Raw genomic sequence first — 25,793 nt, forward strand, 5'->3', positions numbered from 1 at the left:
GATTTATGCAAATTACAGGAACATTGATCGCCAGGGAACTCGCGTTTGCGCAGTGAAAGGTTGCGTCATTACCCGTTTGGGCGAGTTAGTGGCTCAGGGATAGAAATGATAAAGTAACCCGCAGCCTCAACTTCCTTTAATAATGGAAAACAGTTATTAGCCTTCCTCCTATCTCTGTGACCAGAAAGTCATAGGAAAATTGTAAGTTATGGGAAAACGATGAAAAACTAAGGAAAGCGCGCGTGATAGAGAACTCAGTCAACATAGCATATTAAAATATTACGGTCGAGGTGATGTCATGCATAGCCTCTCAAGGGTGACTAACTTCCCGTTCCCGTTGGAATGCGGCCATATGCGTGGATCACCTAATGCAAAATAACGACGTTGCCATAGAGATATAAATTAGAGCTATTTCCCTTAATTCTGTTATGCTTGTGCCACGCATATGGCGGCATATGGACTGAAACCGGACGTGAATGATCTATGTAATATTTTCTTTGTCCTCTATCTCCGAGTGGACCTGGCGGAGTGAAGGTGCTCGTTGATAACGAAACTAAGGGCGTCCGTTGCGTGACGTTTTTATTGTGGGACCGAAAGAAAGAAGGTGAAGTTGGTGTTCGTTTGTACGAAGGAGTGGAAGTAAGCAGGGGAAGGAGATGAAGAGACCGAAGGGAGAACGGGAGGGAAGCTAATCAGAGAGTAAACAAACGATCCCTGAGGTTTTGGGTGAGGGAAGTTGTAGGGCTTGGAGAGAGGCTAGAGCTGCAAACCTACCCCCCCATGCCTTGTGAATAAGCCCCATTGAATTCAATAGGATTTACCATGTTTAGGATTGCGCTGTAGATTATGTTTTTTTGCGGTGGTTAAATGAGAAATTTGTTTTATTTATTATACTTCCTCTGAGGAACTCAGGATGGCGTCCATAGTTTCTCCACCACCATTTCCCCCTCGGAGGAACCCGGTGCGGTAGGCTAGTGATAACAGCTGGCCCAAGGTCACCCGGTGAGATGGATTGCTTAGTGAGGTTCTGAATCTTGGCCCTCCTTGTCCTAGAATCCATTTCATAGCTATAACGCAGTAGCTCTCTGATGAGTAGCCTCTGTCCTGTGGTAGCAGTAACAACAAGAACAACAAAAATAATAGAAGACTCACGTGAAGTGCTTTCCATACACTTGTCGCTTAGGAATGGGCCACTGACCCTCTCTCTGACTGGATCTTTTACTGATTTCACTGGATCATGTTTTTCCTTTGTGTTCTGCATAGTAATGGGATACTCTTGTTTCTCTCACTAAGGACTCTTCTGGCACCACTTTTTACTAACATCATCAAGCTGCCTCTTCTGTCTTTACCTCTTTGTATAGATAGTATGCTAACTGATGATAAACACTTTGTCATGCATCTCGCATATGCCACAATAAGATGCTGCAGTAGTCTTTCTTGTTTTCATGATCCTGCTAATTCTTGCAAGGTAGATTAATGTAGTTACTCCAGATGAGGATCCTGAGATGGAGGTTTTCCTAAGCAACCACACAAGCTCATAGCAGAACTGAGACGTAAAACTAAGATTTTCTAGCATCTTCTTGCTCTCTCCTTGATAGGCTACAATCCCAACTCAATTTACATGGAAGTAAACCCCATTGAATTAAATAGGACTGACTTCTTAATAGATACAGTTAAAGCTGCACTGTAAGGCTTTCTGAAACTGGTATTTTATCTTTGAAAAAACAGAACCAGTGTCTTGGGGTGGTGATAGGGAGAGGAATGTTGGCAAGGGAGGTGTAGCCCTTGAAGTAAGGGGAAATAAAAACTTGGTTGACTGGATTGAGATGACTGGAGGGAAGAGGTTTAGAGATTGACACGATGTCGCAGAATTAATGATTGGTGTGGACCAGAGTTTTTAAAAGGTCTCTATAAAGCAGATGGAGGGTGAATTGGAAACTGAAGAGAAGATTGGAGAGGATACATTTTGGAGAGTCCAGACCTAACTGGAGGTGTCTTACTTGAAGTGGGTTTCAACAGGGGCATCTGCAACTGTGGAAAGAGAGAGATTCATATGGAGAGTGGGCTAAGGAAAGGGCAAATTTAAACTGAGGAGCCCAGTGGATCAGGGTCTTGTGTTGGTGGGTGTTTAGGGGCTCTCTGGGGATTGCTGCTATTTCATGAGTATTGGGGTCAATCAGATGGCCAACGTGGTGCCCTCCAGATGGACTCCAACTCATATCAGCCCCAACCTGAGTGGCTAACAGCCAGGAATGATTGGCGTTATAGTCCAGCAACATCTGGCACTATGGGGTAGATAGTGGTTGGACTTGTTCCTAGCCCAGTACCAAGGGAAACAACAGATCAATAAGACTCTTAGATATGTATGTTACTTATTTTGGTTTTCTCCTCTGTCTCTGCTTTTCTCTCCTTTGCAGCTTGATCCATCATGTCTTTAGCAGATGAACTATTGGCTGACCTTGAGGAGGCAGCAGAAGAAGAGGATGGCAGCTTTGTGGATGAAGAGGATGAGTCTCCCATTGAGGATGTCCAGGAAGAGATGCAAGTGGATCTGGCAACTGATTCGGTCAAGAGTATTGCCAAGCTCTGGGACAGTAAGATGGTGAGAGAAATGAGCTTGGCTGCAGGGCCACCTTCCACTTAGAATAGCAATGGCCAGTTTAATAAGCCTGTGGAAGATAAGCTGTCTGTGAGCAAACTGCTTAGGGCAAAAAGACAGGCAAACAATATCAAAAGAACAACCCACAATGTATTGTTATGAGCGTCATGAAGTTGCTTGGGTCAAAACATGTGCGGTATCCATATGTTCACGTGATACATCATCAAAGATTAAAATGTCACAAATACATTTCAAGCAGTCTTCCTTGCCAGCCTTGGTGGCAGGAAATTGGTATGTAGTATATCCACTTTTAGGTGTTCAGAGGGGAGCAAGCATGTAGCTGTCTACCTTCAACACGTATATTACAGTTGACTTTAAAATAGTGTTGAGCTTGGGACCCACTTGTTCTATAATCTGCCATTCCTGTTCTAGATGTTGGGGTGTAGGCTGGGAGGTTAACTTTAAGGGTGCCATCGTCAAAAGCAAGACAATATCTCTTTGGTTTTTCTTTTGTGCAGTTTGCTGAAATCATGTTGAAGATCGAGGAATATATCAGCAAACAGCCCAAAGCATCTGAAGGTACTGAATGACTCTGGTTCAGATTTGACTTGGAAAAGAGGTCACCCTAGAGATGTGTGTAAAGATCACCAATCTTTGAATCCTGGGACCCTAATCAGCCCCAGTCCTATTACTGCAGTGTGGAACCTGCTACAACAATTCCTTGCCCTGCAGTACAGAACTCACACACCCAATATGTTAGCTCACTGTTAGCTTAGCTATGTGCCCCACATGGCTTTTAACTTGGCACTTTCCTTTCTTCCCAGTTCTAGGCCCAGTAGAGGCTGCTCCTGAATATAGAGTCATTGTGGATGCCAACAACCTCACAGTGGAGATTGAGAATGAGCTAAGTGAGTGCAAACCTTAGCTGCTTGCTTTGGAGATGGGAAGTAAAGAAGGCTTTGAAAACAATACACCAGCTGATACCCAGTGGTAGAGAATAAGTTAGGGAAGCAGTGGGATTGGGAAAGGATGGATTCTTTGGGAAGGGGGTGCAGTCTAGTAAGTAGTAGGCCAGCCACTACTTGGACAAACCTGCACAGGTTTGGGACAGAAAGGGCATGAATGTATTGGTGTCATAGTCTCAAAAGTGTAAGGCAGAACAGGGACTGCTCTTCTTTCCTTGGGTAAGAGAAATGGTCCAGGCAGGCCAATTCCTGAATAGGCTATGCAGCTCAGCAGTATTAAAAATCTCTGGACTAGCATATTTTAGAACACAGTTCTTCAGCCTTGGTTCCCCAGATGTTGTTGGACCAGAACTCCCATCAACCCCAGCCAGCTTAGCCAGTGGCCAAGGATGATGGGAGTTGTAGTCCAACAACATCTGGGGACCCAAGGCTGAAGAACAATGTTCTAGGAGACCTGCTCTTATTCTCTCTAGTGCAGAGATGCTCTGTGTTTTTGCCTGTCTTTTAAGGGTCACCCATGCCTCTTTCTTTCTAGACATTATTCACAAGTTCATTCGAGACAAGTACTCCAAGCGATTCCCTGAACTAGAATCCCTTGTTCCAAATGCGCTGGACTACATCCGGACTGTCAAGGTATTGTGTTTATCTGTGTCTTGAAATATGCAAAGTCAGTTTGTACATTTGCATTGATGACTGACATAATCCCCATTTACTCTGAATTCTTCAGTTACTTCTGCTGCTGGTTGTCACTTATTTAATGTAGGTGCTCTGCACTCAAGTGGCTATTTGGATAATACATAAGTAATGACTACCATTCACAAAACCACGGTGATTGAAGATCTCTGAGAGTACTCTTCAGATCTGGTATTAATTTGTGGTTTGATTTTGTCATAATCAACCTTGAACCTAAAACAAGTGCAGTCGGTGAAGCTAGAGGATGACTTTGGATGCAGGAAACCTGGGTTCAAATCTTTATCCAGCAATGACGCTCACTTGGTGGCTTTTGTGAAGTTGTTATTGCTCAGTCTTAGCCTATCTTTTAGTTTAGAAAAAATGAAGAGGCGCGGCAGGGTGAGAGCCCCAAAGATGCCTTCCTTGGAGGAAAAGCAGGGTATTGATGTGATTGTTCAGTAAATAGTTCTCGCAATTGCTGATGCAACAGACTTTCTCAGTAAGGACAGAGCCTGGCATTGGGGTCAGAATCCCCTGTGTAAGCTTGATGCTTCAGTTGCACAGGTTTACAGTGCCATCCCACTCAGCATGTGCCTGGGGACATGCTTTCTGTCTGCCTCAATAGCTAACTTCTGCTTAAAATGTTTAATGCTTGCAGGAACTAGGCAACAGCTTGGACAAATGCAAGAACAATGAGAACCTTCAACAGATCCTTACCAATGCCACAATCATGGTGGTCAGTGTCACGGCATCCACTACCCAGGGGTAAGGCTCTGCATGGGACGTTTCAGGGAGGATATGGGAGATGGGTGGGCATCTGGAACAGAAAAGGGATATGGACTTCAGCTGCATATGCTGCTGAAGGGGGTAGAATGGACTGCAGGTGGAAGAATCTTTTTTTTTCCTTAGAGGAGTATTCAGTAACTCCCTGTAAGAAGAAAACTAGCACAGCAAGGGGAGCAGATTTAGCCCAGACTTCTTCTCCTTGGTGTGGTAGGTTTTTTTTCTCCCCTTGCTGGGAGTTTCTCTTTTTATATAGGGGAACTTTCAAAAATGGTGTCTCCCTCCAGCAGTCTGGAGTAGTTCAGTCCACTGTACCGCTTTGTTCAGGCACACGATCAGGTCAGTTTTCCCCGACAGGATTTTACTGCAGTGGATAGATGTTGGGCTCTGGATGACAGGGTGTGGCTTTTAGGTCACTGCTCGGTGGTGAAAAATCAGAGGGTGGCCTTGAGAAAAATCATTCTCTGTCTATCATAGGGGATGAAGACATAGAAGGCGTCTGCCAAGTCAAGTGATGCATATTGTGGGTTAACTTTTGTATTCTATTGTAAACTGCTTTGAGATGTTTTAGATAGCAAGTGGTCTATAAATGGAAATAATAATAACAACAACAACAACTTACTGATTACTTGTGGCTTAAGTAGGCTGGTGAAGATAAGGCGGTGGTTATAAATCAAAATATGCAAATGGGGCCTGCAGCAAAATGTTGCAATGTGAATTGTTTCTGTTCAGGTTTCCAGCTTTCCATTCCCTGTCCTCAGCTGTTAGCCAGCATTCTGTGGCTGCTGAGCATGCTTGGTCCTCATTGGGGTCCTCCTGTTGGGTTTTTCTAACTTATTGGTACAATTGCAAACCGTGGGGTTTCCCAAGACTACTGATGGCTTCCTCTTGTGTGTGTCTAGTGCCATTTGGGCTATGTAAGGATCCACACTAGATGGTATATTAGTATATAGGATGGTCCTGAGAGCTTTTAATAAATAGCCTGCTGGGCTTTAGGACATTGAGCGATAGTGTCAATGTAGTGAACTGGACATGATGGTCTAGCATTTAGGCGTCAAGAATTGCCTTTCACCTGCTGCAGGCAACAGTTAACTGAGGAAGAACTGGAGCGCATTGAGGAGGCCTGTGACATGGCCCTGGAGCTAAACCAGTCCAAGCACCGCATCTACGAGTATGTGGAGTCCCGCATGTCCTTCATCGCCCCCAACTTGTCTATCATCGTGGGAGCCTCCACTGCTGCTAAAATCATGGGTGAGGCTCTCCCTGGAGATCTGTAGGTTTGATGTGGAGGGAGGGAAGCTCCTTTTTACATTCAACTATGTATCCAAAATTAGTTCTACTCGGAGCAGATCCATTGAAATTAATGGACATGACTAACTTAAATCCATTGGTTTAAATGGGTCTACTCTGAGTATCATTTAGGTGGATACAACAAAGTCTGCCATTCTTCCCTAGTCTGCCATTGGTAGAAAGGGGTACAAAGGCACCCCACGAAGCACCCAGTCTCAGAAAAGAATGTAAAGCTTCCCTCTGAAAGGGGCAAACATTGGTTCTGATCGGTTGCTATGGGAAACTTTTTTTTTTTACAAACCCATTTTCCCAAACACAAAATCTGCCAAAGTTGTTCACAAAAGAATAATGGAATGCTAACATAAACCATTCTAAAATTAAAACCATGAAACAAACATACAGTAAGATGTCCATTTAGCATTGGTCATATTGCTGATCTGTGACTGGTTCTGGCAGGTTTCTGTGGTCAGGGATTAGCAGAGAGCACTCCCTGCAAATCTGCAGATTCAGAATCCTAGGGAGAGGGACTTGTCGGCAAATCTCAACAGCCCAGGGAGAGCCGAGATGGCAGGGGTGAGAAATCTTGAATCATATTGGCCTTTGGTCCCACTGCTAATGCTCATGCTGTGTTGTCATCCCTTACCCAAGGTATTGCTGGTGGCCTCACAAACCTTTCCAAGATGCCGGCCTGTAACATCATGCTTCTGGGAGCCCAGAGGAAGACTCTGTCTGGATTTTCCAGCACTTCAGTGCTGCCTCACACTGGCTACATCTATCACAGTGACATTGTACAGTCATTGCCCCCGGTACGTGTGTGCGATTCGGCACCTCCTTTCCTGTGGATTTGTTTTGGTTCAGGAGCTTCCTAGTGGCAACACACCAATGTGTGCCTCTTATTCCCTCCTTGCAGGATCTGCGGAGGAAGGCCGCTCGGTTGGTGTCAGCAAAATGCACATTGGCAGCGCGTGTGGACAGCTTTCATGAGAGCCCTGAAGGGAAGGTGAGGGATTCAGGGCAAAGGCTGTGGGACTTTGGGTGTGAGAGGGATAAGACAGGGCTCCAAGGGTTGCTCTAGGAAGCCTTCAAAGACTCAATATTTGGTGCTATCTGGGTCTCATCATCTAGGATCTAGAACTCTCTCACTCAGGGATCTCATCTGGCCTGTTCCATCCCAACCTTCAGAAATGTAATTAACATTTCTGATTAGGCATGCTTTTCTTGCTATCTGATCCCCAGAGTGATATTATGATGCTGTTGTTTAAAGTACTTTTTTTTTTAAAAAAAAGTGATTTTATTGTTACGTTTATGAGACGCTTTGAGACCTTCATATGGTGGGGCTAAAAAGCTCTGTGTGCACACGCACACGTATGTCAGCTCTGAATATGGTTTAGTTGGATACATGGGCGGGAAGAGTATTTACTTAAGGCATCCTGCCACCCCCCTGCTCTTTAGCTGTAAGAGGCTTAAAGATAACTTCAAAAAAAGAAAACGATCCTGGCCCTCAGGGTTACAATCTAAAATATACTGTACAAAATGAAAAATGGATTAGGAGGGAAGAGAAAAACAAACTCAACCACCAATTCTTAATGTTACAAAGTTCTTATAATGACCAGCTGGGATGGAAACCATGTAGAGAAAAGAGTCCAATGGAACTGGTCTCTCAGCGGAGTGGATGGGAGCGGACCTGCTTTCCTTCTCACCTTCTGCTGCAGCCTCAGAGATGTTACTGCATGTTTATTCCATCCCTTCCCCTGTGTTGTGCAGAGCAGCATACATGGTTATTTGAGCAGAGAGATGGTCCAAAGTCATCCAGTGAGCATCATGGTTCAGTAAGGATTTGAACCTGGGTCTCACTCATTTTTGTTGGGAAGAGAATCCTCAGTTTGGGCTGCAAGATCCAAGTGGAGAAGAAAACTGGCGCTCCAGACTTTCTTCTCTGGTGAAGGACTAAAAGGTGGCGTTAGTTCTGAGAGGAGAAATGAAGCTTGCCCCTTCAACCTGGGGCCATCTTGATGTGTTGGACCATTTCCTATCATTTATAACCATTGTCTGTGCTGGCTGGGGCTGATGGGAGTTATCGTCCAAAACATGTGGAGGGCACCAGTTTGGGGAAGGCTGCTGTAACCCATGCAGCTCTTATTCTTGTATCCTTCTGTTACAATCCAGGTTGGTTATGATCTCAAGGAGGAAATCGAGAGGAAATTTGACAAGTGGCAGGAACCGCCTCCGGTCAAGCAAGTGAAGCCACTGCCAGCACCTTTGGATGGACAAAGGAAGAAACGTGGAGGGCGCAGGTGCAGGAGGAGAACTGAAGAGATGCCTCAAGGGGGGGGGAGAGCTGAGTTTGGGGGGGGGAGGTGGTGCTGTGTGCGTTAGAAAATAAGAAACCCCAGATCTAGTCGTTACATAGACACATTTGTTAAAATCAAAGCCAAACGGCATTTTATTATTTTCATCTTTTTTTTCCTCATAGAAAAGAGAAATGTAACAATTCAATTTGCTTTTTTAAAAACGTTAGTTCTAAGACACATTTTCTCTCCTAAGACACACATTGTTGCATTTCTCAAGGCTAGAATTGTGTCAGAGTATTAGAGAAAAGTGTGAAATGTAAGGAAGTTTCAATCTCCACATTAATTGAGGAAAAGGATCAGGTCAGATCGTATCTGAATTCACTAAGATTGAGCATCTTGTTGGTGACAACAAGGGAGTGTGTTGTTGCTGTCAGGTCCTGCTTGTGGGCTTCCCATAGACACCTGGTTGGCCACTGTGAGAGAACAGGATGAACTAGATGAGCCATTGGCCTGATCCAGCAGGACTCTTCATATGTGGACCCAGGAACCCTGGCATTTCAGCCCTCCACCCCTGCCTGAATTTGATTTTTATGTCAAGCATTGCATTTTGCAATTATTTGGTACTAATGGTTTCTCCTAGCTTTCAGTGCACTGTTGTCAATTTAAGTGCTTTTCCTTGCTTTTTCAGATATCGTAAGATGAAAGAGCGTCTTGGTCTAACAGAAATCCGAAAGCAGGCAAACCGGATGAGCTTTGGAGAGGTACAGAATCCTGCATAGTCTCCTTGTGTAGGATTTCTCTTGGTCTTTGGGAATTAATGGTTGTCTAATACCTGGGTAGGGCAGGAGTACAAACTAAGACTTTTGGTCTATGTTCCCCAACCTTGCCTTTTTAACTTGTAGAGTGGGGGGGGGGAGAGGCAGGAAGAAGAGAACAAACGTTTTTCAGGGGAGGGAATTTAGGGCTGCACCACATAATATGCATGGAAATGGCTTCCAAATAACGGAAAGTCACATATGAGAAGTGCTATAAGCATTTTGCTGTTTGTTCAAAGCTGTGTGTGCACAGCGCATGTGCTACAAGCAGCAAAATTCAAGTTTGGGGAGTAGTTGTGTGTAAACGTCAACATGTGGTCTTCCTACATAAAAGTATGTGGAAAAGCTAGGTAAGATTTTTCTGAGAAAGCTGATCGAATGGACAGAGAACTAAATGTATTTTTAAAGGCTTGATTATTAAGCTTTCAGTTCCCTCCAGTTCTGATGTACTCTTGGGTTGGACTCAAACGAGGCAACATTAGGGAGAGCCAGTGTTAGGATAGCGATTAGAGTGCTGGACTTAAGACCTGGGAGGCCAGGGTTCAAATCCCCACTCAGCATGAAGCTCATTGGGTGACCTTGGGCCAGTTACTATCTCTCAGCATAACCTGCCTCTCAGGGTTGTTGTGAAGTAAAATCAGGAAGGGGAGAATAATGATGCCTTGGAGCTCCTTAGAAGAAAGGTTAAATATAAATGTAGTAATAGTTGACCTTTGTTTTTATTGTATGGTTGTTGTTTTTCTTAACTTGTAAACCGCTTTGATGTTTAACGTAATAGCGGTATACAAAATATAAACAAACAAATTTGGTTCTTCTTACATTGCAGGGTGAGTGGTGGGGTTGTCTTCTGGATCTATAGGCTTAAATTAAAAGGGGGGATTCTAAAAGCACCTGCCTGTCTCTTATTTAGCCACTCTGGCAAATAAATAAATAAAAAAAGGGGCGGGCAGCTCCTTGAGCCTGTCCAACTGGTCATCTGTGTGGTACTAAATTTGTCTTTTTCTTTCTTTGTTGCACTTCTTTTCTTCCCTCCACCCCCCGCCCTTTGCCAGATTGAAGAGGATGCTTACCAGGAAGACCTTGGGTTCAGTCTGGGTCACTTAGGCAAATCAGGCAGTGGCCGTGTCCGGCAGACACAAGTCAATGAGGCCACGAAGGCACGCATCTCAAAGACCTTGCAAGTAAGCAAACAGGGACTGGATGTGCATGGACTTGTACAGGTGCTCTTCATTCTTGAAGGTAGCGTCACACTGTCCCCTCAGGATTTGGGCTATCTGCTATGCCATTTATGCTATTGAGCGGAGCCCCAGCCAAAGTGGAATTCTTTTGTTGTTGTTGTTATGTGCCTACAAGTCGATTACAACTTATGGCAACCCTATGAATCAGTGACCTCCAGTAGCATCTGTCATGAACCACCCTGTTTAGATCTTGTAAGTTCAGGACTGTGGCTTCCTTTATGGAATCAATCCATCTCTTATTAGAATTCTTACTGCAGCATAATTATGTCAAGCATGTCTGTCCTATTCTTTTATTCAAAGCGGTCAAGAAATACTCCCAGTGTAATATGCTCCATGTGGAGGAACCCTTGAAGACTTTAGAAGCTTCAATGGGCACAGAAACAGGCTTATTCTGTGATAACATTGCTTACAGTCTTGGATAGTGGCAGGCAAATTTCCATCTCCTAAGCGGCTTTTTAATGTTGATGTGAGTGTGGCCATGCTAGGTTTGCCTGTAGTTGGAGACAGAGAGTGCCAGGGCAACTGGAGCGGCTAGCAAACCAGGGAGAGGCAAGATACTTGATGACTCACAAGTGGGTTTCACAAGCTTCTGGTACTAGGGAAGGTCCCAAATGAAGGACAGGCTGCTGGGCAATCCAACATTTGGTTGTTCCCCATCTCCCCCAAATTGCCCCCTCTGTCCTTTATAAAAGTTTAACTCCAGCCTTTTGTGTATGCCTTCCCAACCAGCGCACACTCCAAAAGCAAAGCATGGTGTATGGGGGGAAGTCAACCATCCGGGACCGCTCCTCAGGCACTGCATCCAGCGTGGCCTTCACTCCGCTGCAGGTAAGTGCTGCTCTCGACTTCTGTGCTGCATTCCTTGAATTATCTGAAATTGGGACCGATGTCTTTGAAGCGGGGAGCGGGTGGGTTGGGTGTACAAAGAACCAGGCATTGTGGATTGAGTGTGTGCCTAGCAAGAGAACTGACAAGTCCAATGAAGTGCTATTTTTTTCCTGTGGGTGATGAAAAACATACCATTGCTGGTAGAGTGCTCTTGCACTCAGGTCCTACTTGCAGTCTTCCCATGGGCATGTGGTTGGCCACTATGAAAAAAGAATGCTGGACTAGATGGGACACTGGCCTGATCCAGCAGGGCTCTTTTGAAGTTCTTTATATTATACAATAGTGGTTTTGTTTTTTAAATGAGGGTTTAGAATGCTAGGATACATTACTGTCTTGGCTGAAACCCTGAAAACACTCACTCCCCATCCCACCCCCTGGCTTTCTGCTGGGATGGAACAGGCTAAATGAGAAAGCAGGTGCCGGTTACTTTTGGAGGGAGTTACCAGCCCTAGTGTGCAGTGTCTCTTCTTTTTTATTATTTACATTTCTTAGTTGCATTTTTGCACCACGGTGCCTGAATAGAAATGACAAACACAAAAAAACAGATATAAAAACAGCAATAAACAAAAACAAATACTCATCCAAAAATATATTTCAAGGAACAAATCCTACCCACCCCACTTAAAAGATGAATGCAAAATAGGCCACTGACATAGCTAACTACCCTCCCAATTAAAAACTGAAGGCTTGGGTAAATAAAAATGGCTTTTGCCTGGCACCTAAAAACAGACAATGATGGTGCTAGGTGTGCTTCCCGTGGGAGGGCATTCTACAACCTGGGAGCACACCAAACAATTGACATCTGTCCAAGACTTGGAAGCTGCTGGAGGTGGGGGTGGGTGTGTTTGTCATAGTTCAGTGCTTCTCCCATGTTCCAAGATAATTTTTTAAAAAAAATTGGCCCTATTTTCTCTCATACTCAACCCCTTTTCCCCCTCTCTCTTGTTTCCAGGGTCTAGAGATTGTAAACCCGCAGGCAGCTGAAAAGAAAGTAGCTGAAGCCAACCAGAAGTACTTCTCCAGCATGGCCGAATTCTTAAAGGTGAAGAGTGAGAAGAACGGCATCATGTCCACCACATAACATTCTTCCTCTTGCTACGGACGCCATCCCACCCCGCCCCTTTCGACTAGCAGTTGGAACCATAAACCAAATACAGGCATGATAAGACACGGGCCTTTGGAAGTCCAACAAAGACTGTCTGGCCCTTCAAAACTCTCCATTCTCCAAGGCGCCCAGTGGTCTCTTATATTCTCCTCCACCCCTTTTTCTCCCTTGAGCAATGTCATTGCCAGAGAGCCGAGTATTCTTGCGGGGTCAGGAGAAGGCATGCAGTTGCACAGTAGAGGATGCAGTTCTCTTCCCACATCTCATGCAATATTCAAAAGCAGGTTAGTTAAGCTGTTTCATGGCATGGAGTAGTTAACTTTAAAACAGGAAGTCAAACTAACTGTGGCATCCTCACCCATCACTTCAGGTCATTCTTGGTACCATCCTCTTCATCATTAGCCCAAATGTAAAGCAAACTGGGGTTTGTAAAAATATCATTGCGAATAAAAGGAATGATTTCGGGTAGTGTCAGAGTGTTTCTCCCTTGCTCTGTTGACTGAGGGGTACCAGGCAACTAACCCATCACTCTGTTCCAGGATCTGGAGTTAAAAGGAAATTTACTGTTTACAGTTCATATACTTCTCTCCCCATGCAAGTAGATTCAAGTATGTCCTGCAACTAATTATAAAAGGACTATGCTGTGTGTGTGGGGCTGTCACTTGGCAGAGCAACATGCATTCTAGTGCTAAGTAGCGCAGTGTAGACCTAATGTGGTAACTCCTTTTTTAGAGAAAGTCAATGGAACTGAAATTTCAAAATGCACTATGCCCACTTACATTCAGTGCTAGGTTATCTGTATGTATGAATGTGCTGGGGATGGCAGAATGAATCACTATGCAGTTGCGTGAAACTGTGAGTAGGGATGGCAGTTCTGGCATACCTGAAGGTAATTGAAACCCATTTCTCACTGTGGAATTTTGTGGCTCGTTAAGGGAACTATGTTCTCATGGCATCTTACTTTCAGGTGTGGGCAAAGTTGTGTTTTTATGTGCGTGTCTGGTGGCAGAAGCAATAGGCCCTAAAGAAGAAGAAACCTTTTATCTTACATGAGAGAACAGTGAAGAGAACAGCGTGTTGTAGATTCTATAGGTGAGATGGGGGGGCATGAGGCAGGTGGAAATCATGATTGGCTTAAGGGTAAATTAGACCTGGTACTATGTTTGCTACATGTAGGACAGCCTTCCCTAACCTGGTGCCCTCCAAATGTTTGGACTACAATTCGCATCAGCCCCAGCTCAGCACAGTTGAGGAAGGCTGAGGTGGGATGTCCTGGCTTCTGCCTATGGACTAGAAAAATGGAATCCTGAAATTTATACTCAAACTAGGCTCATTGCAGAATTTTTTGGGTCAGGAGAGAAACAGAGGATTTGTGGGGTGTCTGTTTTGACAGTGGAAGCATGACAATTATTTGTCTGTAACCTGTACATTTTTGGAATAAATATAATGACTCCATTGGATCCAGTTCTTTTGGGGCTGGTGAGAGTAGAACTTTCCAAGGAAGTTCTCGGTACTAACTCTTTGTTTTGTTTAAGCCTGATAGTCTTGTAATGTGAAAGTTACTCTACACCCTTCTTACACAATTCCTTTCCTATATTGTTTGGATAGGGCTTTTGCCTTCATGTATTGGACACAGAATCTGCGATTCTAAAAGTGCCGGGTTATTTTTTGTTTCAAGTAGCTTGTTACCAAATATGTTTCCAGAGTTGAGATTGTGGTCACTCTGCCCAATAACACAAAGCATTCCAGGGTGTTACCTCTTTGCTATTTTATCTAGGGTTGATATTAAATCTCTGCTCTTATAGAACAATTAGTACTGCCCATTAGAAAACAGCCCTCCTATTATTGTCTTACTGCTAGGGCACGGACTTAACCTAAAGTTCTCAACAGCTATGGGATGGGACAAAGATAAGAGAATGGCCAGGCCTTTGGGGATTTAAATCAGTTGGGTGATGACAAAATTCAGTAGGTGAAGCTCTCCACTATTGCTGTTTGTCCTGCAGCTAGCTTTGGCTCTTTGTGTTTTCTCATGATGTTTACGTTACAGGCCATTCTGGGCTCCTTGGAGAAAGGTGATGAAGGAATGGGCCACATCTTAGTGGCACAACACATGCTTTGCACCCCTAAGGTCCCTGGATTCATAACAGAAAATGTACCCCCAAGGCCAAATGGTGGTTAATGAACAGTGTCAAGAAAGCTATTAGAGGCAAGAAGGGCTCCCTTGAGAAAACAGAAGTCTTGTCCAAATGAGAACAAAAACACAAACTTTGACAGAAGAAATAAGGGATGCAATAAAACAAAATTCAAAACAAAGAAACATATCATTACATTGATTGTTGCTATTAAATACTTTAAATACATCAGAAGTGGGAAACCAGAGGATGGTGGTTGGACAACAAGTGACAAAGTTCTAGGTCTCACTGATGAAACAAAAACAAAATCTTGGTATCCATCTTAGAGAACTAAAATGTGAAATTGCTATTCTATTAACAACAACAAAAATCTTGTTCCTAGGATTAGCCTCTGTACCAGAGCACTGGGAAGCAACAAATGTAACATTAATTTTTTAAAAGGGATCCAGAGGGATCCAAATTGCAGAGTAGTTAGCTTAATGTCTGTTCTTGGTAAACTGGTGGAAAGCATTCATCACAGATGATTTTATCAAGCATTTAGGAGAACAAGTCTTGCTGAAGAAGAATCGGCAAAGCTTCTACAAAGATATGTTGTCTCACTAATATTTTAGAGTTCTTTGAAAGTGTCAGTAAGCATGTGGATAGGAGAGCCACTAAATGCTATATACTTGGACCTCCAAAAAGGTTTTAGGAAGTTCCTCACCGAAACCTTCTGAATAAATTCCACAGAGGATGGATTGGTAACTGGTGAAAGAATAAGAAGCAGAGAGTAAAAATAAATGGACAGTTTTTACAATAGACCAGGGTTTCCCATACTGGTCTGTGGGCCCTCAGTGGCCTGCAACCTTCATGCAGGTGGTTGGTGGTTTGTGGTACATCCACAGGGCCGGTGCTATCATTAGGCCAACTAGGCAGCCGCCTAGGGTGCAGACCTCAGAGGGGCGCAGTACTGACCTTTGAGGGGCACAGTTTTATATAGATTAGTTTCTTTAACCCTTGGAAAAAATGCAACTAAAATAAATTTAGCAGTTTCAAGTTTTGTGCTTTTCATTTTTTGTACAAGACATCTGTTTTTGAAAATTGAAGTTAGTTTTTTAGGGGGTGCAAGTAGTTAGCCTTGCCTAGGGCACAAAATAGCTTGGCACCGGCACTGTACATCCATCACATTAAGTATTCATATTGATTTCCATTGTATTCCTTTTATTATATTTTAATTGTAGTACAATTTCAGTTCTAGATATAAGAAGTGGAGTCTGCTGAGGATCTAATTTAGGACTAGTTCTTTTTAAGATCATAAAGGGAGAATGGGCATTAAAATGGCAAACAAAGTGCAATATAAGCAAGTATGAAGTGCAGAGTGGGGGGAAAAATCCTAATCACATATATGTTGATGGTGTCTCAGCTGGTAGTGACTGACTAGGAAAAGAATCTTGGATTGTAATGGAAAGCTCAACAGAAATGTTGACCTGGTGTGTGGCAGCTGTGAAAATTACGAATTCCATGGCAGGGATTATTAGGAAAGGGATGCAACATACAACTCTGTATCATAATGCCATAATACAAACTATGATGTGACCACACTTTGTCATGGAATTCCTCCTTTAGAGGTCCACGACCAAATGGTTCGGACCCAGGAATAAGTGCACAGGAGACTCTGAATCAGCAAGCTGAGCTTTATTACTTACCTAAGGAGACAGTGATCACACAAGCATGTCTGTCTGAGCACAGGCAGTTGCTTCCTTATATATCTTTGCAGCATCCTAGGGCACGTGATTTCATATAGCGAATGGGGAAATTTCCAACTGCGACATGCGCCTGAAAGGCTGCGCAGTAACTCCCTGCCAGCCGTTACACACAGCGGGAAGTTTAAAAACTCACAACATCTCAGTCTCCTTTGTACATTCTTTGTACATGCAATTACCCTCGCCCATCATGGCTGTGGAGTTTTCCCAGAGCTTGGAAGATTACTTTTAAAAAGTAAATTACAGTTACAATTACTTGGCCCAAAAAGGTAGTAATTATCGTTACAATTACAATTGCTCTGAAAGTAACTGATTACTTTACTTTTTCTCAAAAGTAATCACTACAATTACATTTCAGTTACTTTTTAAAAAAAAACTCCTACAAGGTGCTGGCCTTGGCTGCTGCACATCTAAGAAGCCTAAAACAATATTAAAAATAAACACACACACACAGGGGGTAGTAGAATAAAAAATTTTATCCATAAGATTAACATAATGGCATAACAGAATCTCACATCCCCCCAAGCAATGAAGATACCCCAACTCTTGAAATCAAATTTTACACTTGAAATGCTTTTATAATATGTTTCTGTTATGTCTCAAAAGAACAAGATGCTCAAAGAGCATGTCAGACAAGGAATGTCTTTTTACAGTCATTATGTTGCCACCAGTACTGAACAGGCGTTCTACTGCGGCGCTTGAAGGCATGCCTGTGTTGTGCTGCAAAAAACACTGCAGCACACGTGGAAAGCCATGGAGTGATGACACTTCCCTGCTGGGAGACCTCAGGTACCTCACCAGTTCCTCCTCAGCAGTGTCCACTGCTGACTTCTTGCCCTGGGGCAGAAAGTTAAAGAAGTCATCTTCTAAGTCATCTCCTTCCTGGTCTTTATCTGAAGACTGATCACTGTCCTCATTAAGTACACCCATCTTTATTTCAGCTTTCAACAAGGCTTCCATTGTGTATCTAAGAAAGAGAGAGGATATGTTAACACATATATGTTAGGAAACCATCATCTGCTCTTCATTTCCTGATGCTTGTCATGTCCCCTGGTTCAGGGTCCAGCCTGAGCCTATGGATGATGACATGGAAGGTAGGAAGGTGACCAAGTCACCACACTCATGGGGCAGCACAGCAGACCCTTAAGGATTACCTGCAGCAACCCAAGGTTGTGATGAGGAGCCCCAGGAAGAAAAGGCCCAGCCCCTGCTTACCACCTTAAGCCCTCTGATGCCTCCCTTGAGACAACATTTCCCTTGGAGTAATCCACCCAAAGGGCTTCCCTAATGTTCTTACTTGTTGGTATGGGTGGTGGCCTGACACGATTCCAGCCGATCTAGTTTGAAGCGAGGGTGTACGCAGGCTGCCAGAAGAAGCAGATCCCTGCCAGATCCCCACCTCTCAAGGGTTGTCTGCTGCTGCTTCAGCATTTTGGGAGGAGGCGTGTCATGCATTGGTTCAGGAAGGCCACGTCTCCTTGCCTTTATTGCTTCTTCAATTGCTCTCAGCTTCTCAGGGTGTGCCCTCTGAGGAAGAAGAACAAAGCATGAATCCAAGAAAAAATGGAAGAGGAACTTCACAATTTAAACATAAATAGACAATGGACACTCTTTGAGGACCAGCATGACAAAGGCTTACCTCAAAATGTTTCTTCACATTGGATGAGGGGGAAACAGCTGATCTCAGATTTTTGATCCTTGGAAGGCAGTAATTGCATCGTACAACAACATTTTTCCCACTCTGGCTCACAAATGTACAAGCTTTCTCAAAGCCAAACCATGGTACTTGCTGTTCTGCAGATGTGGCTGTGGGCAACTGGCACTGCTTCATGCCCTCCTCCTCCTCGTGCACAGGGCCTCCTTTCTGAACCTCACTTTCTAGTTTTGCCTCCTCAGGATCAACAAGCTGTGACTCAAGTGGCTGCACTAACTGACTGCTGCTCTCAGCAGCAAAACCTGCAACAGGCGTCTCTGTAATAAACAAGAGATAATGCTCCTATATGGGTGAACTTCAGCTGTGATGTGCCCCCATCTCTTCCCCATGCTGCAAGATCCCCCAGTCAGAGTGGAAGTAAGCAGGTCGATAGCACAATTAAAAGAGATCCTATTTGCTCACTGAATAACCCTGCCTGGGCCAGTCTAACCTACTATCTCACAGGGTTGTTGTGAGAACAAAATGAGACTAGGGTTCAAATCCCCACATAGCCATGAAGCTCACTGAGTGACCTTGGGCCAGTCACTGCCTCTCAGCCTCATGAAAACCCTATTCATAGGGTCACCATAAGTTGGAATCAACTTGAAGGCGGTACATATATTTTTTATTTTGAATATGATGATTATGATAATAAATATGCAGCATTTCAAATTAATTCTGTATGAGAAGCATTCCATGCCAAGCTTGGAAAACCAAGGATGAGGTATAAAATGTAGACAAAAATACTTTTGACAAAATGCCGTTTATATTTTATATATATGAGCCTGGGTAGGGAACATTTAATCTAGCCTACTTGCTTTCAGCAAGAAGGGTTAAGTGCCTTCAGGCTAGGGCAGTCACCAGAAGGCCACAGCAGAGACAAAGGAGCCTAGTGTTGTGGAGATGTTAGATGGGAGCTTTGGGGAGTAAAGATGGAGGCTCCTGAAGGCTGCAATTCTAAACACACTTACTAAGGGATTAAGCCCCACAGAACTCAACAGGACTGACTTCTAAGTAGATATAGTTTGGACTGTGCTGTTGGTAAACCTTGACTAGGGTTCTTCTGCAAAGACATCCATATCCAAGCAGGGTTGGCAACCCCCTGCCTGGAATACCCTGCCCTTATCTTTTAATGTGGCTGCTCCAAATGTTTTTACAGATTTGACCCTTTACTTCAGAAAGAGGTCTGAAAAATGAGTAAGAGTAAGAAGTATCTTTTAAAATTGTTCTTTTCAATTCACTCTTGAATGAACATCATACCTAGGGCAGATCCACACCATTCCTTTAAAGCACATTCAACACCCATTTGAAGCACATGAATCCCACCACAGAATCATGGGAACTGCAGTTTGTTAAGAGTGGTGAGAACTATAACTGTGAGGGGGAAATTACACTTCCCAGAATTCTTTAGGGGAAGTCATGCGCTTTAAATGCGAGTTGGATGTGCTTTACACATATTGTGCGAATCCGCTTAATAAATTTTGCCTGCATGTAAATTGTTCTAATTAATTTTTCAAAATGAAAATAAGCTATAAAGTGTAGTGGGTGACCATGGGCTACTCACCATTTCTCAGCCTATCTGCCCCTCAGGATGAAAACAATGGAGAACCATGACTACCCCAAGGCATACTTAAAATGTAAAGGAAGTATTGTACAACCATAGTATGCAATTTAATACTTATAGGGACACAGCATGACAAAACTGGGTGGAAGTAAAAGTTCTACACTTAGGAAAAAGAAACCAAATGCACAGTTATAAGATGGGGGATACTTGGCTCAGCAGTACGACATGCAAGAAGGATCTTGGAATTGTTGTTGATCACAAGCTGAATATGAGCCAACAGTGTGATGTGGCTGCAAAAAAGGCAAATGCTATATCAGGCTGCATTAACAGAAGTATAGTTTCCAAATCATGTGAAGTATTAGTTCCCCTCTATTCAGCACTGGTTAGGCCTCATCTTGAGTGCTGTGTCCAGTTCTGGTCTCTGCACTTCAAGAAGGATGCAGACAAACTGGAACAGGTTCAAAAGAGGGCAACAAGGATGATCAGGGGACTGGAAACAACGCCCTATGAGGAGAGACTGAAGGAACTGGGCATATTTAACCTGGAGAAGAGAAGACTGAGGGGAGATATGATAGCACTCTTCAAGTATTTGAAAGGTTGCCACACAGAGGAGGGCAGGGATCTCTTCTCAATGATCCCAGAGTGCAGGACACAGAATAATGGGCTCAAGTTGCAAGAAGCCAGATTTCGACTGGACATCAGGAAAAGCTTCCTAACTGTTAGAGCCATACAACAATGGAACTAATTACTAGAGAGGTAGTGGGATCTCCGACACTGGAGGCATTCAAGAGGCAGCTGGACAGCCATCTGTCGGGAATGCTTTGATTTGGATTCCTGCATTGAGCAGGGGGTTGGACTTGATGGCCTTATAGGCCCCTTCCAACTCTACTATTCTATGATTCTATGAAAATATTTATATAAGCATGGCTATCAAATATGTTTATTTATATAACCTGTAAAGATATTTATAGTGCAATCCTATGTTTGTTTACTCAGAAGCAAGTCCCAATGTATTCAATGGGGCTTACTCAACCAGGGAAAACTGCAGCCTCAAGTGATAAGGAACTTGTTCTTTTAACAAGTCCTTTAAGTTGAGAACTTATCCCAGTCTGCGTCTGTGTTGAAATTGCTTTTTAATATGTTTTTAAATTTTTTCTTAAAAAAATGTTTTTAAAGCTTTTAAAAATGTTTTTAAAGATGTTTTGTTTTAATATATTTTAAAGTCTGTTTTTATGATTTTTAAAGTGTTTTTAGTGCTTTTGTTTGCTGCCCTGGGCTCCTACTGGGAGGAAGGGTGGGATATAAATAAAATAATAAAAATAAATAAATAAACTTCATTCATTTTTTTAAAAAATGAGTATTTGTTTCCTACATAATAAAAACTGTGATAAACCCTGCCTAATTTCTTTAAAAATAGGGTTGGAGGGAGAGAGATTTACAACACAAACACAAGTCTGCACTTTACTCACAATCATGAAAGGGCGGGGTTGCAAGCCAGAGCTTTGAAAAGTTACTTTAAACTACAACTCCCATCAGCCCCAGCCAGCATGGCCACTGGATTGGGCTGATGGGAGTTGTAGCTAGAGCATGATCTGTTTAAAAAAAAGTTGTGCAGGGGGGGTTTACGTTTTGGACACATCTCGGGAATTAGACCACCTAGAAACTTTTTTTTTTTAAATTGAAGCGGAGAGTCCAGAGAGTAAGGGGTGGTAGCCAGAGAGCCGGAGCCCCCCCCCCCCCAAAACCAGAGACTCCAGCCGAAAACACACACACCGGGGCACACACACACACAAATCATCATCACTCACCTCCACAGCTCTTCGCCATTCTGCCTTCCTTGCCCTGGCTTTTTCCTCCAGCGTCCATTTTTTCCTCTCAGAGTCAGACGCTAGCAGGCTCCCCCTGCCTATTCATCTCTTCTATAGTGCCTCCTAACACAGATCATGAGGGAAGAGACAGTCTGCGCAGAGGTCCAATCAGTGTGAGGCACATGTCTTGTGTTAACCAATCACAGCCAGGAGCTGACTTCCCCTTGTTCCCGCCCCCAAGTAACGTCCAACCTAACATGGAAACGTTAAAGTTGAAGCTGAAAAGTAGGGAAATTACTATTCGTTCCGTTACTTGCCAAATGTAATGGAATTACCCACTCGTTATTTAAAATTGTAACGAATTAAAAGTAACTCGTTAAAAATAACGAGTTACTTCCAAGCTCTGAGTTTTCCACATCAACTTGAAATACTGTCTATAGTTTGCTTATATGTTATATTTTTATCCTACCTTTCCTCAAAGGAGTTTAAGGTGGCACACACATGGTTCTCCTCCCTCTCCATTTTATCCTCATAGCATCCCTTTGAGGTAGGTTAGCCTGAGAAATTATGACTGGCTCAAGGTTACCCAGCATGCTTCATGGCTGAGTGGGGATTTGAACTCTGGCCTCCTACATCCTAGTCCAACATTCTAACCACTACACCTCAATGGCTCTGGTCCCCACACCTCAAAAAGGATATTGCACAGCTGGAAAATGATTTTGGGGTTGCAGCAGCTCCTTTTATGAGGAAAGGCTACAACAAATGGAAGCGTTTTACTTCAGAAAAAAATATGAATAAGGAAGGTTGTTATAGAGATTTATAGAATTATGCATGGTGTTAAGAGAAAGTACTTTACACACAGCACATAGTTAAAACTATGTCATTTGCTACCATAAGATGTAGGTGAGAGCCACTAACTTTGATGGATTGAAAGGGGGATTAGAGAAATTTATGGAGGAAAAGGCTATGTGCTTAGTTGCTAGACAGCAAAAGCAGGTGAATGCTTACTGTGCTCATCTTCTGCCCTTCCCATAAGCATCTAGTTGGCTTACTGTGGCAAACAGGATCCTAGGCAAGGCAGGCCTCTGGTCTAATCCAGCCAGGCTCTCTTCTTAACTGAACCTGCCGGGGGGGGTAGGCTTGGAGAGAGTTAAGATGTCTGTAGGTAGGATAATGCAGCTTCATGCATTCTTATATTTATAACAAACATGTAGAGGAGGCCCCTTGCTGCAGTGTTCAGAAAAATGGGGCAAGGAAGAGAGGCGTTAGGCAATGCAAGTGTGAATGTCCTCTTCTATTCCCCTCTCACTTGAATTCCTTTTTTCTTTATGCAAACAGTCCAGCAGACATTCCCAATGCTATTATTATTACTAAATAAATATAATAATAAATAAAATTTTATTTTTGAGTCGCCCATCTGGCCTAGTGAACGGCCACTCTAGGCGACGAACAGATTACAATAAAATACAATATAAAAACCAAAAAAGGACCATAATCAGTAATTAATAAAACACCAGTTAATAACAACAATTAAAAGACTAACCCACCCCAGAAATCCCATAGGCCTGCCTGAACAACCAGGTCTTCAAGGTCTGGCGGAAACTTGACAGGGAGGGGGCATGGCGAAGATCAAATGGGAGGGAGTTCCAGAGGGTGGGAGCCACGATCGAAAATGCCCTCTCTCTAGTCCGCACCAGCCTAGCTAGTTTAACTGGTGGGACCGAGAGAAGGTCTTGTGTGGCTGATCTTGTCAGGCGGCATAATTGGTGATGCTGGAGGCGCTCCTTCAGATAAACTGGGCCGAAACCGTATAGGGTTTTAAAGGTCAATACCAACACCTTAAATTGGGCTTGGTAAACAACTGGCAGCCAGTGTAGATCTCTTAACACCGGAGTAATGTGATCATGGCGACGGCTGTTCTTACTCAAACGTGCCGCCGCATTCTGTACCAGCTGTAGTTTCCGGACCGTTTTCAAGGGTAACCCCACATAGAGCGCATTACAGTAGTCTAAGCGGGAGGAGACCAGGGCATGTATTACCCGTGGGAGCAAATGGACAGGAAGGTAGGGTTGCAGCCTTCGTATCAGATGTAATTGATACCAAGCTGCCCGGCTCACTGCCGCAATCTGAGCCTCCATGGACAGCTGGGAGTCAAGAATGACCCCGAGGCTGTGGACCTGGTCTTTCAGGGGCAATCTTACCCCATCGAACATCAGGTCTACGTCTCCCAACCTTCCCTTGTCTCCCACGAGCAACACCTTGGTCTTATCAGGGTTTAGTTTCAGCCTATTCCTTCCCATCCAACCACTTACGGATTCCAGGCACTTGGACATGGTTTCCACAGCCAACTCTGGTGAGGACTTAAAGGAGAGATAGAGCTGAGTGTCATCCGCATATTGGTGACACTGCAGCCCAAAACCCCTGATGATGGCCCCCAGAGGCTTTACATAGATGTTGAATAGCATGGGGGAGAGGATAGAGCCCTGTGGTACTCCACAATTGAGAGACCAAGGGTCTGACACCTCATCCCCCAATGCCACCTGTTGACGCCTGTCTGAGAGATAGGAACGGAGCCACTGTAAAACAGTGCCCCCTATACCCAATCCCTCCAGGCGGTCTAAAAGGATACTGTGGTCAACAGTATCAAAAGCCACTGAGAGATCCAGGAGGACAAGGAAGGTATATTCTCCCCTATCCAATGCCCCCCTCATATCATCTACCAGAGCAACCAAGGCCATTTCAGTTCCATGTCCTGTCCTGAAGCCCGATTGGTATGGATCTAAATAATCTGCTTCCTCCAAGTGTGTCTGTAACTGTTTGGCCACCACTCGCTCAATCACCTTGCCCAAGAATGGTAGATTAGAGACTGGGCGGAAGTTATTCAACTCTTGAGGATCCAAGGAGGACTTTTTCAAGATGGGCTTTATTATGGCCTCCTTGAGGGCTAATGGCATTGTACCCTCTTCCAAGGATGCATTTACCATTGCTATTACATTTTTTAGTACACCTTTCCTCCAAAGAGCTCAAGGTGGCCTCCATGGCTCTCTTCCCTCTCCATTTTATCAGCACAACAATCCTGTGAGGTAGGTTAGGCTGAGAGATGGTGACTGGCCCAAGGTCACACAGCGAGCTTCTTGGCTGTGTGGGGATTCGCACTCTGGTCTCCCAGGCCCTAATCCAACACTCTAACCACTACACCACACTCACACTCCTAAATTTGCCTTAATACTACCAAACTACTTTTTAAGAAAATAAAAATATCCCCACCCGCGGTTAACACTTTTGTAAGTGTTGGGCTTTCCCATTGGTTGTATGGCAGTAAATGCTGAAAAATTTATTATCAGAATTTATTACCCGCCCTTCACCCAAAGGTCCCAGGGCGGGTTATAACAATTTAAAAACATATAATTAAAAACAATCCAAACAATATTACTAAAGTCTACCTAGGAGAAAGGGGTGAGCCGCAGATAGGAATGAAAGTAGTGATGCTTAGATTAGCCTTTGCCTACCAGGTGCCCTCCGGATGTTTTGGACGACAACTCCCATCAGCCCCACCTGGCTGGCAAAGGTTGTCTTAGTAGACAGATGCTCCACAATACCTGCCTTGGAGTGAAGTCATTCCCTCCTACACTATTGGCTGTTATGAGTTTAAGCGGCAGGTTACCTCACTTACCTGTGCCAATTAAGCCGCCCAACAGACTCCTCGGCCTGCGCGCGCTCCACGTTCCTTCACTGTAGCCCGCCTCAACCCATGCCAGCCAGTATAAACGAAGGAGGGGGTTTGGGGACAGCCCAGCTGTCCAATAGGAGGCCAACGTGTGCAGGCTTGCTTCGCTACGGCCAATAGGGAAGTAGACTCATGAAGATTCCCGCGCCTGCTACGTCCCCTTTAGCGGTAGCAACCAAACAGCAAAACCATTAGGTTGAGTGGCGGCATTGCCATCCAATATATCTTTTTATACCCACGAGAGTTCGCGTTAGAAAAACGCTAGCCAATCATGGAAGAGTAAGACTTGAGGGACGTTTTTATGTCCATTAGCCGACCTGTTCTGCTACAAGCCCTGCCCCTTCGGGTTGTTTTCCGCGGACTGGTAGGTGTGGTCACACTGGATACATCCGTGCCTACTAGCCAATCGGGGTGCGCTCTTGCTTTTACGGACACCTCCTGTTGACCAATAGATCACATGTATCTCTATAAATGACAGCTG

General features: G+C 44.0%; 2 protein-coding genes across 14 annotated transcripts; one reads left to right on the plus strand and one right to left on the minus strand.

Moving 5' to 3' along the window:
- The first annotated feature begins 34 nt into the window (after positions 1-34).
- PRPF31 (pre-mRNA processing factor 31) lies at positions 35-13,115 on the plus strand. 6 transcript variants are annotated; one of them, XM_061588001.1, is made up of 15 exons: positions 36-201; positions 516-639; positions 2,418-2,602; positions 3,118-3,178; positions 3,424-3,507; positions 4,100-4,197; positions 4,895-5,001; positions 6,101-6,270; positions 6,958-7,115; positions 7,220-7,309; positions 8,476-8,603; positions 9,289-9,361; positions 10,468-10,596; positions 11,383-11,481; positions 12,494-13,115. In XM_061588001.1, exons 3-15 carry the CDS (start codon positions 2,429-2,431, stop codon positions 12,620-12,622), a joined length of 1,500 nt encoding a protein of 499 aa, XP_061443985.1. In that variant the 5' UTR covers positions 36-201; positions 516-639; positions 2,418-2,428; the 3' UTR covers positions 12,623-13,115. The 6 variants fall into 6 exon arrangements, with proteins under 6 accessions (XP_061443987.1, XP_061443985.1, XP_061443986.1 ...); XM_061588003.1 differs by lacking the exon at positions 516-639 and having other exon boundaries at positions 35-201; XM_061588002.1 differs by lacking the exon at positions 36-201 and having other exon boundaries at positions 216-604.
- A 3,916-nt stretch (positions 13,116-17,031) lies between these two features.
- LOC133367011 (uncharacterized) lies at positions 17,032-25,559 on the minus strand. 8 transcript variants are annotated; one of them, XM_061590609.1, is made up of 5 exons: positions 25,259-25,558; positions 21,586-21,708; positions 18,160-18,491; positions 17,818-18,047; positions 17,032-17,487 (listed from the first exon to the last, which is right to left on the minus strand). In XM_061590609.1, exons 2-5 carry the CDS (start codon positions 21,641-21,643, stop codon positions 17,097-17,099), a joined length of 1,011 nt encoding a protein of 336 aa, XP_061446593.1. In that variant the 5' UTR covers positions 21,644-21,708; positions 25,259-25,558; the 3' UTR covers positions 17,032-17,096. The 8 variants fall into 8 exon arrangements, with proteins under 8 accessions (XP_061446593.1, XP_061446594.1, XP_061446590.1 ...); XM_061590610.1 differs by having other exon boundaries at positions 21,586-21,737; XM_061590606.1 differs by having other exon boundaries at positions 21,586-22,707.
- Between the last annotated feature and the right edge of the window lie 234 nt (positions 25,560-25,793).

Source organism: Rhineura floridana, chromosome 11 (assembly GCF_030035675.1).
Source record: "Rhineura floridana isolate rRhiFlo1 chromosome 11, rRhiFlo1.hap2, whole genome shotgun sequence".
Lineage (NCBI taxonomy): Eukaryota > Metazoa > Chordata > Lepidosauria > Squamata > Rhineuridae > Rhineura > Rhineura floridana.

Coding starts and splice junctions, on each gene's coding strand:
- LOC133367011 (XM_061590609.1), bottom strand. CDS start 21,643: ATGGACGCTGGAGGAAAAAGCCAGGGCAAGGAAGGCAGAATGGCGAAG. Junction 18,492..21,585: donor AATGGCGAAGAGCTGTGGAG/GTGAGTGATGAT, acceptor TGTTTATTACAG/AGACGCCTGTTGCAGGTTTT. Junction 17,488..17,817: donor GCCACCACCCATACCAACAA/GTAAGAACATTA, acceptor TCTCTTTCTTAG/ATACACAATGGAAGCCTTGT.
- PRPF31 (XM_061588003.1), top strand. CDS start 2,429: ATGTCTTTAGCAGATGAACTATTGGCTGACCTTGAGGAGGCAGCAGAA. Junction 8,604..9,288: donor AAGAAACGTGGAGGGCGCAG/GTGCAGGAGGAG, acceptor TTGCTTTTTCAG/ATATCGTAAGATGAAAGAGC. Junction 9,362..10,467: donor ACCGGATGAGCTTTGGAGAG/GTACAGAATCCT, acceptor GCCCTTTGCCAG/ATTGAAGAGGATGCTTACCA.